A 17,673-nucleotide genomic window follows, 5' to 3' on the forward strand; every position below is an offset into this window, starting at 1 on the left:
AGGCTAAATAAACTCTGTACCATCACTTAAAGCCACAAAGGGCTATTTAGCATATACGTAGGTCAACCTGCCAGTGGATTCAATTAACGTGATGTGAATCTGCATGGACATCTTTAGTCCCAGGTAATTGATTGATGGTAAAGAGCACTTAGAAGCCTATGACCCACTAACTGTCTGATGTACCTCGTTCACACAGTCTCTTTATCTTTACTCTTCCCTTAATCTCCCTCTCTCTTTCTTTCTCTCTCTCTCTCCCTCTCTTTCTTTCTCTCTCTCTCTCTGTAGTGATTGATGTAGGCTTGCTGGCTCTCTTTCACTGGTTCTTTCACTTTCACTTCTTCAACTCTTTCTCTCATTCTGTTCTTGCCTCCTTGTTTCTTCTTTCCTGTGGTTGTCACACATTCATCATTATTGTTGGTCAGTAAACCCCATCATTTGCAGTCTTTTGCTGATTCTGCAATGTTCCATTCCATCTCCTTATTCATCATTGTGAGAGTGTAGGCACCTAATGCTTTTACTGCCTGACGGACATCAAGTCGTAAGGAGGGATGAAGATTGTGATTTCAGCTAGGGATATTGCTCTGTGTAAGAGCCGAGAGGAGGGTTTGTTGGTGTATGTGGCTCACTTGTGTGGGTTCAGTGAGGGTGCATGTTACTTAAACTAATGAATTGAATGACGTGACACACAGGTACAGGTAAGTGTGTGAGGGAGCTCACTGTCAGAGTCTCTGCTCACCCCCTCATCACCACGCATTGGGGAGCAGACCATATTAACTCCTATCCCCTACTCCTCATTATACCGCAGCCCTGCAAATTGGATGGCGGATGCAAACAGTTGTGGCTCCTCGGGAGTCTCTCGTTAGCGGGAGGAGACAGAAAGACGGACGGCGAGGGTGTGAACGCCGCCTCGGAGAAGAATCCGGCGCGGCGGCACACACCAGGGGGAAAGAATGCGTTGAGTGGGAAATCTAGGAAGGTGGGGCGGGGGGAAAGAGACGGGAGAGTTTACTAGAGTTTGAGGGGAGGCATCTAATGAGAGACAGAGGACTGCAAAAAGAGATACGGTTTGAGTGGAGAGGAAAAAGAGCAATGGATAGAGTAAAAAAAGAAAGGAGAGATGGATAAATTGATGAAGAGAGTTAGGTGGGGACAGGTTTCATTTGAATGTCTGCCACATAATTTGCTTTCAAATATGCAATCCATGGCCGTCTATAGTCATGACTAAAAGGTCATTCTACAAATAAGTCAGTTTTTGGGTTGAAAACATGAGCTGTAGAAATTAGCATATTTAAGAGCAGCACCTGTGGGATAATGGACTTTATGAAAATGGAAAATACCATTACTACCTTTGCATTCATTACTTTCTGCTACCTGGATGGGTGATGTGTGACCCACCATTCCTTATTTATACATGTATGCTTTAATGAGAGATTTTAAGGCATACAGTAAAAGCCATTGCTTTCTTATATTAGAAAACTGAATTCAATAGAAAAGAAATGTCCCCAAGAAATGACCCATCTTCCCCCTCAGTAAACAAATGCCTGGTAGCACTCCTGGCAGACCTATAAAGCCAGCAATCCACCCCCACACGGAACAAAAAAAAAAAAGTAGACGGGAACATAATAATGAATGAGAAATAATTAAAACTTCAAACTCACGAGTGCTCTTCATAGGAGCCCATCGATCAAACCCTAACGCAAAATCAATGCCCCCACAAATAAACTGCTCACGTGCTCAGCTTGTTGCCTCAGCCTCCCCCCCATGAGCTTCCACCTGTCTTCCACAAGTCTCGACCAGTTCTCCTATACCACAGAGGATTCTGGGTAGTCAGAAGAACCTCTCTCACGTCCAGGTTAGGAAAGAGTAATGATCGTGTTTGTGTGCATCACTGTTGGTTTGCAAAGGAGTGAGAGAATCATGGAATTGCAGAGAGGGAGTGTGTGTGTGTGTGTGTGTGCTGTGTGTCTGTGTGTGTCGGGGGGCTTCTATAAGGCAGCAATTTCTCAACATTCTTCATGCTGTGTCAGCATTCCATTGCGTGTTGGTCATTCATCATGTGTTTGCAGTGACCCGCCATATGGACCCTCAGTATACATCTTCATACAGAAGGACATCCATTACGCTTAACTCCACCAGTGGGATCATTATGGGCGTAGTTTTACGGCATCTCCACAGCCCCAGTAAAACTACGGCCATAAAAAGTAATGGTGGGTTGTCTTCTCCTCTTCCTGGATGCTGGGTGGACATTTCTTAGTCTCAGAGAGAGCTCTTTAAAAAGCAGACATGAGATGAGCTGTCACATGATGAGATGAAACGTGTGTTTAAGATTTCTTTTGAGTTCACTGCCTATCAATACAGTATGTAGTGGGTACACACACACACACACACACACACTCATGCAATGTCTCCATACACTAGCCAAGAAATCTAGAATCCCCGGGGTAGTCTAACAACTCTCAGTGTGAGCAGTGTGTGTGTGTGTGTGTGTGTGTGTGTGTGTGTGTGTGTGTGTGTGTGTGTGTGTGTGTGTGTGTGTGTGTGTGTGTGTGTGTGTGTGTGTGTGTGTGTGTGTGTGTGTGTGTGTGTGTGTGTGTGTGTGTGTGTGTGTGGTGTGTGGGCTTGTGTTGCTTTGTGCCAGGTTGTGACATATCATAATCCCTATTGTAGGACAGTGTACTGAGACATATGCTGGCGTATTGAAGAAACAGAAGACTGCAGTAAGACATAAATTATGGCTGAAGGAATGCAACTCCAAGTGATTCACACCAGCACTCCGATATAAACAGCAGTTAGCTTTTCAAAGAAGATCAGAGGAAGGGAGAAAGACCATTATGTCCAGTGATATGTTTAGAGCGATGACTGACACACTCTTTCATTTGGTCCCTGTGAGCGTCAGAAATGTATTATTCACAACAAAGCCAGACAGCCCCCTCTGTGACGGACAAACAGTCCACGTTTTCTTCTTGATCAGAGGGCATTCCATGGGCCCGGGCATGAAGGCCCAATCTCGTTTACCATGCTCTTTACCAGCCTCTGCCCCAACCTTTGATGCTGGCTCCTCTCAATGGATGTGGACACAGCAGGGAGCAAGCGTTGACAATCACCAGCCTGCTTGGAGGGTCTCTTCTTGGAGAAAGCAGCAGTGAAATAAAACTGAGAAGGCTTTTGGTGGGGGAGAACTGCTAGCACAAAGAGAATAAAGTAGGTGAGAGTAACCGAATGAGCATGTGCCATAAGCAGAGAGAGAAAGAGAAACTAGGGACATTATGGGATGGATGATATAAATATGCAATTCAGCTGGCTGTTTATGGCAGCCTGGACAATGACCAAACATGCACAACAACAAACCCAAATGATTTCCCTCCCTTTGATTAATCAATTAATTTTTGCAACCCTGCTCCCACTCTCAAATATTTTTTTCAGAAATATTTTATTCCAATATGCTTAATCATTGCTTAATTCAAACTCCATTCATCACTGCCTGAACTGCTGATATGAGTCATGTTTGCAGTATTAGGAAATACCCTATTTATTATTTATTACAGTCATTATTCCTACTTTCCGAATACCGAATTTGGTTTGAGCAACACCCCAGTGCACATCCTCAATACTGTATTCCTACTCCTTCCCAGCCCTCTGCTGGTCCAGCTCTAGACAGATGGGTCCAGGGTTCTTCTCAAGGTTCCCCCCTAGTATAAAGGAGACTTTCCCTTGTCACTATATGGCCTTTGTGGCTGCTTTAAGAGCTATAGACCTTGGGCTTCCCAAAACACCTTGATCACGATGTTGTCAGTATAGCGCATCTAAATAAATGGATTAGCGATTGAATTTGTAATAGTCAACACAGGGATCTCGGGAGGGGCTGAGAGGGCTCTGTGATCTTTCTTCTCTACTGTTGCCACAGGATGGAGACACATATGAGACTTTCCTGCCATATTTTTTTCTCTCTTTAGAGTAAAACGGTTAGCCTTTAGCGCTAGTCTTAGGATTGCTAGGACAGCTAACACACCAATCAGGATATTTCCTGCAGGGGCTTTTTTTGTGTTGCACAGTTTCAGCGAACATGCAGGAGATCCTTTTCACAACCCTCCCAGCTGATCATCCCAAATCCAGGATGGTCAATAAATTCAAGGGCCGGACCATCTCAATAAAGGGGAAAAGAGAGTGTGGGAAATGCAAACTGCTCTCTGACATCATGTTTACTGCGGAAGCACTGAGGTTTCAATCTAAATGCTAATACACTTCCTCCTCGCTTTTCTCCCTCACACCAACTTTTTACTTTCATCTCTTCTATATATCCTCCTTTTTTATAGGTCTCTTCCACACACTATTCCATCTCACAAGGCCTCAGTCTGATTCATGTATGTGCCCAAACATGCAGAAAAACTGTCATCCATTTTCTTCTTGTCATTGCCTTCACTGTCTCACTATCACACTTTTGCAGAGATCTCATCTCAATCATGGTGGTGTCAGAGTAGTACACTGACTTGGCCACTTGGCATCATGTTCTCTGAGAGATGAGCACACACACTGCAAACTCTATAACTAAACAGCTGAGGCCATCCGCTATCCTCATGTTCTGCTGTCTGGGTGTCATTTGTGATCACATTACATCACATTTTACAAACGCAACATTATAGATCGACTATTTTGTGTGAATACACATAAAGCAAGAACATTGCCTTCACACAATTTCAAATACACACAGGAGAGTAGTTTCTATTGTGTGACCTGACAAGGGTACCTGATAGTGACCGTCCCTATTGGTGGCAGCTACTACTCTCTCCAAACTCGTTTTGATGGATATGTCAAGATGAAATGTCGATATGAAAGTCAATATGATCTGTCAACTTTATCCTCGAAATGTCAAGTTTAATGTCAACACGTCGGTCAAGTTTAATGCAGACATGTTGAGTTTAACCCTTCTATTGTGTTAGGGTCAAAATTGACCCGTTTTCAAGTTTGACTGTGTAAAAAGTACACTTTTCTTTTTTGTCCTGGAATGAGGCTTCATCTAATCCTCAGACACACCTATTTAAATGCAGCAAAATTAATTTTCACAATTTTAGTAAATTCTAAAGGTCTCAAAAAAAAAAAGTTACTTCTGTGATGTTACGGGTCCAAAATGACCCGGCAGAGAATACTGGCTGTTGTATGCATCACTTCAAAGCTATGGGTTGCTCTGAGGATCAATTATGGCTCACATCACCAACACACACACACACACACACACACACACACACACACACACACACACACACACACACGTACACGCACACACGCACGCACACACACGCGCACACACACACACACACGCACACGCACGCACTCACACGCATGCACAGACACACACACGCGTACACGCACGCACACACACACACACGCACACACACACACGCACGCACACACACACGCACACATGCACACGCACACACACACGCGCACACACATACACACACACACGCGCGCGCACACAGGTGCACGCACACACATGTACACACACATACGCACACCCACACACACACACGCATGCACACACACACACGCGCGCACACGCATGCACAGACACACACATGCGCACACGCACACACACACGCACACGCACGCACACACACACACACACGCGCGCACACACACACACACGCACACACATGCGCGCGCACACACATACACACACGCGCGCGCACACACGTGCACGCACACACACACCTACACACACACACACACACCTTCACACACACACACACACACACACACACACACACACACAGGCCTCTTTCACATGCACAGACAGAGACCCACAGAAACACACGCATACAGGTGCACACACACACCACCCCCCACGTGAACTCAAACTTTTTTGCAGCATACATTGTTTATCAACATTCGCTCATATAAAGAGGGTTTGGGTGGGATATTATCAGTTGAATTCTGTAGGAGTATCAGTCAACATGAGCAAAAGGTATACTGTTTATGAGGCGCTGGATCATATATTTGGTAATGATGGTGATCCTGAGGATAGAGGGCAAAGTGAAGCTGAGGAGGATGTGTCTGAGGATGAGGATGACGTTCAGTATGACCCTGAACAAGACCAAACATCTGATGAGGAGGACCCAGATGTCACAGATGATCAAAGAGAGGTTTTCAAGTCAAGAAAAGGTGACATTTCATGGTTATCAAGCCCTCTTCAAACCCAATCCAGGGCATCGACAGAGAAAATCCTCAGAATGACTCCAGGGCCTACTAGATACGCTGTGTCACACGCCCAAGACATCAAGTCAGCGTTTGAACTGTTCTTTACACGACCTATTCAGAATATCCTACTTGAGATGACCAACATGGAAGAGAGAAGAGTGTTTGGTGATAGCTGGACAGAGAAACACAGCTCGATGCCTACATGGGACTGTTGCTTCTTGCGGGGGTATACAGATCCTGTAATGAAGCTACGGCCAGCTTATGGGATAGAGGTAATTGGTATGGTTAAATAAAAGTTGGTTTTATGGAAAAAAAAAAACTTGCTTTCTTTATCCTACCATTTATCTATGCGGGTCCGTTTTGACCCGAAACACCAAAGATGTCACTATTGTTAATAATTTTAAATAATAATAATAATTTTTTAATTTTTTTTTGGTAGGTGTACTCTAATATTAGTTTATAACACATTTACAGTTTATTATTACTCATTCTATAAGAAAAAGAAATATATTTAGTGAATTTAAACAGTTTTTGCAATCAAAAACGAGTGGTATATTTTAAAATAATGTGTCTGTGGAGCAAACTAAAAACAATTCACACACTGATTCCATTTATATGAATACATACTAAGCCAGCAATTAGCTGAAAAACAAAATTTGAAGAAAACTGGTGATTTTAAGCATTTGCAAGCATTTTAAAATCATGGGTCCAAATGGACCCGCTAACACCACAGGTGTAAACAGCTTTCTAACACAATAGAAGGGTTAATCTCGTCACGCCATTTTTTCCCCTTCATGTGTGGCCCTAATACCCCATCCTACAAAGTGCACAGACACCATGTTACATGCAAGGATGACACTTTTTGGGTTCTCTCAATCTCCACCACATAGCAGATCTAGCTTTTCCACGTAATCGTGAATGCATATTACGCGCGCAGGAGGAGAGACAAAGAGAGTGTCTGTTTCCGTCTGGCTTGACATTATGTGTCTCCTTTTTAATATCATAAACGTTTTAAGGAAATCATGAGGGCAACAAAGACGAGACTACAGGAGGTTGCCATTTGCAAGGTTATCCGGTCCCACATACTGACCATTTTTAGATTGGTGTGAGGGCTCTTTGGCACAGGCTGCAATCAATGTGATTTGGAACATGGACAAGAAGATAAAGACTAGTCTACAGAGAGGGATAGTAATGAAGGATCTTTGGTCTACTACTTCGCCTAAGTAGAATGGAATTGGTGAGTCTTCAATAATCCATTTATCAAGCATACACAAAGCACATGATATGCAGAGTCGACTGAAACACATTCCATTCTGATGCCTAGATGGCTTCCATTCTCACTCATTTTTCAGTTTTAATTGCAAACAGAAATGTGAAGCAACATGTCATTAAACACTTCCATTTCCAAAGCATTGAAGGCTGCTAATAACTTAATATTGCTCGTATTATTGTTAATATTGTGCTATCAATGTAGCTCAAACAAACAACCCAGCAAACAAAATAACGTCCCATTGATGTCCCCTACAGGTCCCCTCTGAACGTCCCTCAGAGCAATTGGCTTAGGGCACCAAACTGGCCAGCGGCAGGCTCACTCTGTTTGAAAAATAAATTATTTGAAAGCTGTGAGGGGTTATGGATTCAGCATAGAATAGATTCATAATTTCATGTGCTGTTGTCTAGGGCCCAGCTTGTAAAGAGCTGATGACTTCTCTTCATTGTACTATTAGGAGATTGAGGACACGGAGCACAATGTTTCAGTGTTCACAGTGGGACATTTCTCCCTCTATCTCTCTCTCTCTCTCTCTCTCTCTCTCTATCTCTCTCACTCTCCCTCTCTCTCTATCTCGCTCTTGCTTCCTCTGGCTGGCTGGCTGGTTAGGGTAGAGTCCTAGACAGTGGTAGACCCACAGATACGACTGTGTCGCCCCTTATTGACACTGCCTGAGGGACCTGTACAGACGAATGCTCCAAGCTGTACACTGAAGAGGGAAGGCATGAAAAAAGATAGGAATATGAAAAGAGAGAGAAATCGTGTCTTTCTCCCCAACTCCCTCCCTCCCTCCCTCTCTCTCTCTCTCTCTCTCTCTCTCTCTCTGCCCCTCTCTAGTGGCAAGGGAGGCAAAATAGCCTCACAATAGTCTGCTGTTCCATCAATAGCCTATTCATATTTGTGCAGAATTGCATCCCTATAAAACCTCTTCCTTGACAACTTGATGAAACTGGATGAATTGCTTTGTGTTATGTCGCTATTACATCTATCAAATGACAACTTATTTGTATTTATTAGTGCATGGTTCATGTGTCCACACAACCACAACTGACATGTAAGAATTATTACACGTGTGTTGTTGCCTTTGGTGTTCATACATCTTCGGTGAAATCCGACACTACAGCACTTTTCCTCTGTTGCACGAACACTATTTGCTTATTATTCACTCTAACATAATAATAGTTCACTTATATTATGTATGTGTCCTCCATTTAAAAAGGGGGAAAGTGGAAAAACGACCCCTTTGTGTCCTCCTCTATTTCCCATCCACTAGCTAAGATGCATCTTTTTCATTGATTTGCAGACCTTTTCTAAAGGCCCTGCTCCTCATATTCACACAGACATCTTAAAAATAACCACAGGTCCTTGTAAAACAATGAGTATAAATTAGTAAATAAATAAATAAATGCATACTGCCATGATTTTGGTCCAGTTATTTAAAAAGGAGGAGTGATTGCTGCTATGGACGAAGAGCATACATGGACAGGAACTGATCTGATATGGACAATGCAGCTCTCCATTAGGGTAACATTTTTGGGCGGGGTTGTTAACGAGACAGAGTGAGAGATTGTGATTTACCTGAAGTAACATTAATTTGTTCTTCAGTTACTCAGAGCTGTAATATGAAATATATTTTTTGCTGTTATTATATATATATATATATATATATATATATATATATATATATATATTATGTTGTTGTATTATACCTCTCTGGTGGTGAGTGGATGAGAGAGAGAGAGAGAGAGAGAGAGAGAGAGAGAGAGAGAGATGGAAAAAGAAAAAGGAAGTAAAAAAAACAAGGACACTCTGTGTTGGGAGAATTACATTTGCATTGAATTCGGATGAAAGTACTTGATGAGAAATAGGCTTATGCTTCCCATTACAGGGTCATTTGCCAAAACAATGGTCTCTCATGACATCACATTGAAATATGAAACAGTTAGCAAATCTAGAATAAAAGCCCTGCACATCCCAAAGATAATGCCTCATCAAATCAAATGATGCTATTTAATGGAAATGCACAGAGCCTGCTGGTGAAAGAATGCATGCATCAATCAGGCCATAGAAAGAGGCAGCTATTTATCTTTCCTGGACACCACTCCATTGTTCTCAGGGGGAAGCATCAAGGCCTCAATAATGCATTGATATCCGCTGATCATTTGTTTTGAAACAGGCAACTTCACTAGAGATTGAACCTATATGTGGCGGGGCTGGTCTGCATCACATGATGGCTTCTCTCCAAGTGATTGTATTCAAATAAAATGATTCAAGGTATGTTTAAGAATGTATAGAAAATGTATCATTATTTACAATCTTGAATAGGATTAACATTATTTGGACACATATCTACACATATACACCATAGCTTTTGCATTGAGATTCTGTACTTGTACTTTGATGAAACTGATTTGGGGTTAGCATGTTGTGGAAAGGACTGATCATATTTGCAATAAAATAAATAAAACGGCATGGTTCTGTGCAGTTGGTTGAAATTGGACTACAAAGATAGTGAACTATTAAGCAGTAGGTAGTAGGAAACATTCGTGTGACCATGAGTCTCTATTGTATAATGTGCACAAGATGAGAAGGAGCCACAAAAGACAATCCCGAGAGACTTCACCGTGCCCTTCACATCAGTGTCAAGGTCATCTTAAAGAGGAGGTAGCTGCTGCGGGAACACAGATAAAATGAAAGTAGGTCACAGACCACACTCACAGACTTCCAGAGTGCCACGCTAGTGTTCATGACTGCTAGGCAAAGGGGAATTATTATATGTCCTGTAGTTATTATACTCTCAGGAGACTGACAGTGAAAAAAGGAGGAAGGGTGTGTTTAGAAATCTTCAAAATTGAAGTACTTCATGTTATTTAATGACACGGTGGATTGTGAGCTGACCTCAGATCAGATGCTGTCCTGATCTGTGGGGAACAAATCCATTCAGACCATTCAAGGCCACATGCTTCCCATTGCCAGCTTTCACTTGGGAAAGTATGAACCACAAATACAGAGTCCTTCCGTTGACCTTGACACACATACTGTAGCACTGGGGGGCCGAGCATGTGTTATCGCACTGTTAAAAAAAACTGGGGAAAACGTGTGCTTCTCAGCACTGTGCTACAAATCCACACAAAAGGGAGGATTGTGCTTATTCATTTGCTTTTTCAAATCATTTTCACACTCTCAACACTGTGCCCTTGTAGTCTGAACACCAGCATGTATCAGAGAGAGGCAGAGAGACAGAGCGAGAGAGAGAGAGATACTGTAGATGAAGAGAGAGAGAGAGAGAGAGAGAGAAAGAGAGAGAAAAGGATGAAAGAGAGAGAAAAGAGTGAAAGCACTATGGTGAGTGTGTGTGTGAGTGTTTGTGTGGTATAGAAGAGGGGTTAATGGGCATTGTGTGTGAGTGCACTGCACACACACACACACACACACACACACACTCACTCAATATTGTGCTCTCACACACACACACACACACACACACACACACACACACACACACACACACACACACACACACACACACACACACACACACACACACACACACACACACACACACACACACACACATTTGTTGTATATGTTAATGGCAGCTCACTTCCTCAAGCCAGCAGACCTCATTACAGTGCACTTACATTCCAATCGTATAATTTGCCTCTACGCTAAGGCCCATTACATTATCAGCATGTTCCACATGTGCACAGGCTAACAGACACACATTTGGGATACAATCAATTTCTCCCTTTGCTGGGTCAATGAGTTGAACGTCATTGGATTTTTTAATTAAATATGATTGATTAAGGATGGAATTAACTGCAATAGAAATGTGCATAAATGAATTCATTCATTAGGGTGCTGCTCTCTGTTCAGTCTCTGAACATGGTGAGGGGTGCAGGTGTGTCTGTGCTGGGCAACTCTGCTGTGCTGCTGTCCTCTCCTGGTGTTGGACTGTACTGCAGGAAACACACTGACAGTTTCTCAGAGTGCTGGACCGAACTTGTAAGTAAAAGAAAGGATAACAAGTTACATTTTGCATAAGTTAATCATTTCATTACAGTAAGATGAGTGGAATAAAATGATTATCTTATGCAAAGTGCAGCCTGTTCTCTTCTTTTGCTGGATTGATTGTGGCTTTAGCATCAAAGATGTTTATTGAGGGGGATGCTGTGGCGCAGCAGGCAAGGTTTCTAATTTGACCTGCGGTTATCTCCTGATTCCCACTCCCCATCTCTCTCCCCCACTGATGTTCTGTTCAAATAAAGGCAAAAACGCAAATAAAAATCTATACTTTAAACAAGATCTTTAATGAAGTGAGGTTAGCCTATCAGTTTCAGCATATTCCGTATGAAGATATTGTTAACAATTGTGATAACTGTCATGTTTCAAAGAAAAAAAAATCATAGTGCATCAGAGTCCTGGGAAAATTCATAGGTAAACATGTCTGTCAGGATACCCAATATCCATGTATTCACACAGATGCAAAGGTGTACTTTCTGTTAGACCTGCACGCCTACATATCAGGGGTTATATGTAGTTTCAGAGGTTACAGTAAGTTCACAGTTTGCTTGGCAGCCATGGAAGAGCACTAGGGCTGTGTAAGCAAACAAGATTGGGCCTGCTGAAGGATGCTTTGGTGTCAAGGCTTAATAAAGGTGGACATGACTCTGTTTTAGCAGGAGAACAGCAGGATCTGTAAGTCTAACATTTATTTCCACTCTGTAGATGACATCACTCTATGCTATCATGCCATTGTTGAGAGTGAAGTCAACTTTGAACCCTGGATAGAGAGTTAATATTTCAACCGTAGTACAGTCATTAACTGCCTTGTGCATGGCATTCCAAGAGGCTAGAGGTACATTTCTCTCTCGTAGCCATGGAGGAAAAGCACTCTGTAAGTGTTCCGTTAGAAGAGAACCTAACCTGCTCTATCTGTAACGACTTCTACCACGAGCCTGTTAGCTTGAGCTGCCAACACAATTTCTGCTGCGCTTGTCTGACGAAGGCATGGGAGACGAAAGAGGACCGCACGTGCCCCGTGTGTCGGAGAAAAAGTTCTCGAGGCCTCCAGCCAGAAATGAAGAACAGTACCCTGAAGAACATCGTTGAAGCTTACCTGTCGGAGAGAGCAGGTCAAGATGGTGGAGAAGGACGAAGCGTTTGTGCCAGACACAGGAGAAAGTTCCGCTACTTCTGCAAGGAGAAGGGCGAGGTGGTTTGCAGCTTGTGTACAGAGGAGGAGCACGGTGCACACACACACGATACTGTTGAGGAGGCAGCAGATCTACTGAAGGTACAGTATATTGATGGAAAGGCATTCCTCACCATGTGTGTAGTGGTTTTCTCTGATATTTTAGTAATCCTCTGTGAGATAATGCTGTTGCCTGAGGAGGAAATAGGAAATAGATTAGGCCTTGTGTAGGGACAAACTCCTTTCACAGTCAGGAACAACACTGTAATTTCAAAAGAACAGAAGAACTAAAGAAAATCCTCCTAATCTCTAATATTAAGGTAAACTATACCGAAAATACCATACTCTTGACACCATAATATAGAAATCAAGATGCCACATTAGACTAGAACATATGCCAACAGCACTGCCATCTTACTGACGGTAACACCGAGCTGTAAATGAATGGAAGCCAATTGGGAAACAAACAGGTGACTCTGAGTGGTAATTGATGGGTGCCATGGGTTGTGTACAAATCATAGCACCTTCTAGATGAATAGGGATGGCCTTTACATAATCACACAGTGTTTTTTATATTATAGTATAGTAGTCTTGGCTGGCAAACAGTACGTGAAGACTAATTTAATGTCGGCTAATCATATTTTTGTGGTATATTGAAGACAAAATAATCATGACGAGATTCTGATACTTAACTTTACATATTAAGTCACACTATCATAACAGTACTGGTACTGTTGTGTTCAAGGTAAGTGTAGTGCGTACCAAGGATTATTAGCAAGGTGCCAGGAAGTGCAGAGAAACACCCCACACTCTGACTTCATGTCAATCTTTTTTTATTATTATTGAGCAATAATGTTTTGGCCTTTGGCCTTTCATCAGATCAAGACTGGTGCTGTAGTGAGCTGTCATTGTCTAACATTGAGCAGAAAGAGAAAATAAACATGGTACTTGTTGTGTATCTGAAAAAGGTATTGTTGGGAAGTTACCATGTTATGTTTCAAACATGCTCCTTTGGAATTCCGGTCCCCGTAGATTGACATCAGAATGTCGGAATCAAAATGTACAGTGGCATAAAGCACACACACACACACACACACACACACACACACACACACACACACACACACACACACACACACACACACACACACACACACACACACACACACACACACACACACACACACACACACACACACATTATACATTACACACTATGCCAGACCTACTGTAACTATGCTTCCTGTTATAAGTTGCCAGAGTGGACTTTAGGATGCAGAGGGAGGTCACATCATATCTAACAGTCCTTAAACTCCCCCCTCTAAATCCAGGCTGATCTGACATCAGTGATGGTAAATCTGCAGGACAATCTCAACAGTCTGGAAGAGATGAGAGCTGTGAGTGAGCACACAGTGGAGCACATCAAGGTAAGAAACCATGCTACATGCTAAATGCTACAACACAGAACCTGAGTAACTAAACATCAGGATGTTTCCCAGGGCCTCTCATTTGGGCTTTTATACGTCCTCCCTTGCTCCTCGGGCCTCGATCCTCACTGATCTACATAAAGAAAGATGGGGGGGGGGAAACAATGGGATAGTCTAACCAGTGTTAGTTATAGATCAGTGGGAACGCCAATCGAGGATCGAGGAGGCATGTTGAGAGGCACCCCCAGTCTGTGATGTCAGCTGCTCTGGGGACTTCCAGTCAATCCTGTCATGGAGGAGACACAGGCCTCTCTTGAGGCTCTTCTCATAGTCTCTCCTCGGTCCTCGATCCTCATTCCCACTGATGTATAAAGAACACTAGATAGACTATCCCATTGTCGCCGCCCCATCATTCTTTATAGATCAGTGGAAACGAGCCGGAGGATCGAGGGCCGAGGAGAGACGCTGAGAAAAGCCTTTAGTCTCCGTCATCAAGCTCCTGAGATGGGCTCCTCCTTCCCTCCTTCCCTCTTTGACCAACTGAGGTTCAACACTACAGCAGGACTAGCATTTGTGCTAATGTCAGCCATCTCCACCACAGATGCCATCACAACTGCAGGACTAGTATTTGCACTAGTGTTAGTCATCTCCATCACAGACACCATCACAACTGCTGGAGTCAGCTGGACTAGCATTTGTGCTAGTGTTAGCTATCTTAAGAGACAGCCACCTCAAGTTTCCTCACCACTGTTTCCTCCTTTCTCTTTCAATTGGCCATGTCCTTCTTTAGGCGTTTAGCTTCCTTCCTCTGCTTCTTTTTACCTGGATTCACCCGCTCCTTTGGTTTTCACCTTGACCTATGACCTCATTGTCATTCCCTCCGACTCCTCAAAAAAAAAAGAGAAAAAGAAATTAGTCCAATTGCTTGCGTGAAACGGCACACAGCTGTGTCTTTATAGCAGCCCAGCCCAGAGGATCTGAGTCTGGAGAGCACAGACCAGTCTTTCAAATAAGCTGTGGTTTATTCAGCTGCTGTTCCCCGGAGCCCGATGAGGAGTCGGAGGGGCAAGACGGTGAGGTCAGAGGTCACCAATCCAACACACACACACACACACACACACACACAGACACACTGCTGAAAACCTCTATTCTCCTGCTCTTCTCTTTTAGACCCAGACTCAGCAGACGGCAGGGAGGATCAAGAGGGCCTTCAGCCAGCTGCAGCAGTTCCTGCGTGAGGAGGAGGAGGCCAGGCTCGCTGCCCTGCGGCGGGAGGAAGCCCAAAAGACCACATCCCTGAAGGACAGGGTTGAACAGCTCACCAGCCAAATCAACTCCCTTTCAGAGAAAATGGCCGACATCAAAAGTAAAATGGCCACAGAGAACGTCTCTTTCCTTCAGGTTTGTCCCGAAAGAACACTCAAGGACTTTCACAGATTAAACTCACCAACTGGCAAAAATATAGACAGGAGCTGACTACACAGAGCCAAGACAAAAACATATCTACAGAGTAAACACAGTAAAGCAAATGATTTGATTAGATGTAGTTGGATGATATGCTGTTGAATGTTATGCATAATAATGAAAATATGGCATACAATTGCCATGTGTATTTACCATTCCCAAACATAAACATTTATATGATGAAAAACTGACTTCATTGATAATCTGAATTTGTTTCAGACTTACAAAGACCTGAAGGAAAGGTATGGGTACTTCCCCTCTCACTTTTCATCTGCACTCTACCATAACTTTCGTACATTAGCCATAGCATTTCAAAGATGTCATTCACAAGCAGGTCTCCCAAGGTGCTATAGTCTCTAATGTCTGTTCTCCTGTCATCTACTCCTGTAATCTCAGTGCCCTGGAGAGACTGAAAGCCCCAGAACCTGAGCAGGTGCCTGGCACCTTGATTGATGTTGTCCAGCACTTGGCCAACCTCCAGTACAACACCTGGGAGAAGATGCAGAGGATGGTTCAATATGGTAAGTATGGCTTGCCTTTATAGAAGCGATAATAAATAATAAACATTTATTATTGATTTCATATTTTCATTAGGGAAATGTAAATTATGAGAGGGGAAATACCTACAGTACAACACAGTTTCCAAGAAAGTTGAGACGCTGTTTCAAATGAAAATAAAACTAGATGCAATGATTTGCAGATCATGAAAACCCATACTTATTAGAAAGAATATTGCAATCTCTACTGTATACCCTATCTTACATCCTAGTTTGTGGTCAGCATAGTTATCATTATCCTGCAAGGTGCATACATGATCTAAATAGCAAACGATCTTGCGCACATGTCCAGAAAAGTTGTGTTGATATTTCATTCACTCTCATTCCTTTTAGCATAATTGATTTTCCAAAGTGTCATTCAGCAAGTATTTTTTTCTTTCTATATCACTGTTTTTAATCTCTCTCTCTCTCTCTCTCTGTCTCTTTCTCTCTCTCTGTCTCTCTCTCCCTCTCTCTCCAGCCCCTGTGTGCCTAGATGAGAACACGGCTCACCCAGACTTGATCATCTCGATGACCTTACTGAAGGTGGAGGATGCTCAGGCGTCCCAAGCTCTGCCTGATAACCCCGAGCGCTTCGACAGCATGCTGGGGGTCCTTGGTTCCCCAGGCTTCCGGTCGGGCACCCATGCCTGGCAGGTGGAGGTGGGTAACCTCACTTCCTGGACCCTGGGGGTGGCACAAGAGCGCGTGGCCAGAAAAGGTGTCGTCAAAGTTAATCCAGAGGCGGGACTTTGGGCGGTGGGCCTGTCCAATGGGAGTGACTACAGCGCGGGCACGGCCGAAGTGGGCACCCCTCTCGCGCTGAAGCGCCATCCGAAGAGGGTCCTCATCACACTGGACTGTGGCGCTCATTGGTTGTCCTTCCACAATGCAGAGGACATGACCCTCATCCACACTTTTAAGGACGTGGCTGAAGGGATGCTCTATCCTTACTTCTCACCATGTTTGAACACAGATGGGGGGAATGCAGGCGCCCTTAAGATCTGCCCAGAAAAAGTGACTGTGTCCAAAATCTCAGTCCAGGGAAAGCTTCAGTAACTGGACATATTTGCACATTTGCAGGACCCCTTTTCCAATGAAATGTGTGAACAAATGCACAAATTCAAATAATGAAGAGATATTACTGTTTCTTCAACATTACTTTATTATTGTGGTTTTCTCTTGATTGAATAGTCATTAATTGTCATAACAGAAAGTGCAATCTACAGCTTTGAGCAGCCTGTATCCGTTTAAACATGTGGTCATAATATACTGTGCATGTACCATGATATTTGTACTGTAGGTTTCTTTATATTTGTACGTCTCTGTTTCAGATATTCATTTTCCTGTCCTGTTTTTACATACAAATATTAAACCACTGGTGTTGGTATTACAATAAACTACTTCAATCCAACAACTCACATTCTTAATCCAAACCGCCAGCATTTACTGTATTACTACTGCATATGCTTGAAATAATGTCAACATGCCAAGGAAGTTGTCGTTGATCATATGATCCCTGCCAGAGAAGAAGGAAGCATCCACAGGGTGTGTTTTCAGTGCCAACGTCACACCCACCTGCTCAGA

At 43.2% G+C, this 17,673-nt stretch overlaps 1 protein-coding gene across 1 annotated transcript; it reads left to right on the plus strand.

Moving 5' to 3' along the window:
* The first annotated feature begins 12,344 nt into the window (after positions 1-12,344).
* On the plus strand, positions 12,345-17,484 carry LOC134064441 (nuclear factor 7, brain-like). Its single transcript, XM_062520359.1, has 6 exons — positions 12,345-12,761; positions 13,991-14,086; positions 15,257-15,487; positions 15,770-15,792; positions 15,947-16,071; positions 16,568-17,484. The coding sequence occupies exons 1-6, from the start codon at positions 12,345-12,347 to the stop codon at positions 17,143-17,145; spliced, it is 1,470 nt and encodes a 489-aa protein (XP_062376343.1). The 3' UTR covers positions 17,146-17,484.
* The last annotated feature ends 189 nt before the right edge of the window (positions 17,485-17,673 follow it).

This window comes from Sardina pilchardus, chromosome 18, assembly GCF_963854185.1.
Source record: "Sardina pilchardus chromosome 18, fSarPil1.1, whole genome shotgun sequence".
Classification (NCBI taxonomy): Eukaryota; Metazoa; Chordata; class Actinopteri; order Clupeiformes; family Clupeidae; genus Sardina; species Sardina pilchardus.

Coding starts and splice junctions, on each gene's coding strand:
- LOC134064441 (XM_062520359.1), top strand. CDS start 12,345: ATGGAGGAAAAGCACTCTGTAAGTGTTCCGTTAGAAGAGAACCTAACC. Junction 12,762..13,990: donor AGGCAGCAGATCTACTGAAG/GTACAGTATATT, acceptor CTCTAAATCCAG/GCTGATCTGACATCAGTGAT. Junction 14,087..15,256: donor ACACAGTGGAGCACATCAAG/GTAAGAAACCAT, acceptor CTTCTCTTTTAG/ACCCAGACTCAGCAGACGGC.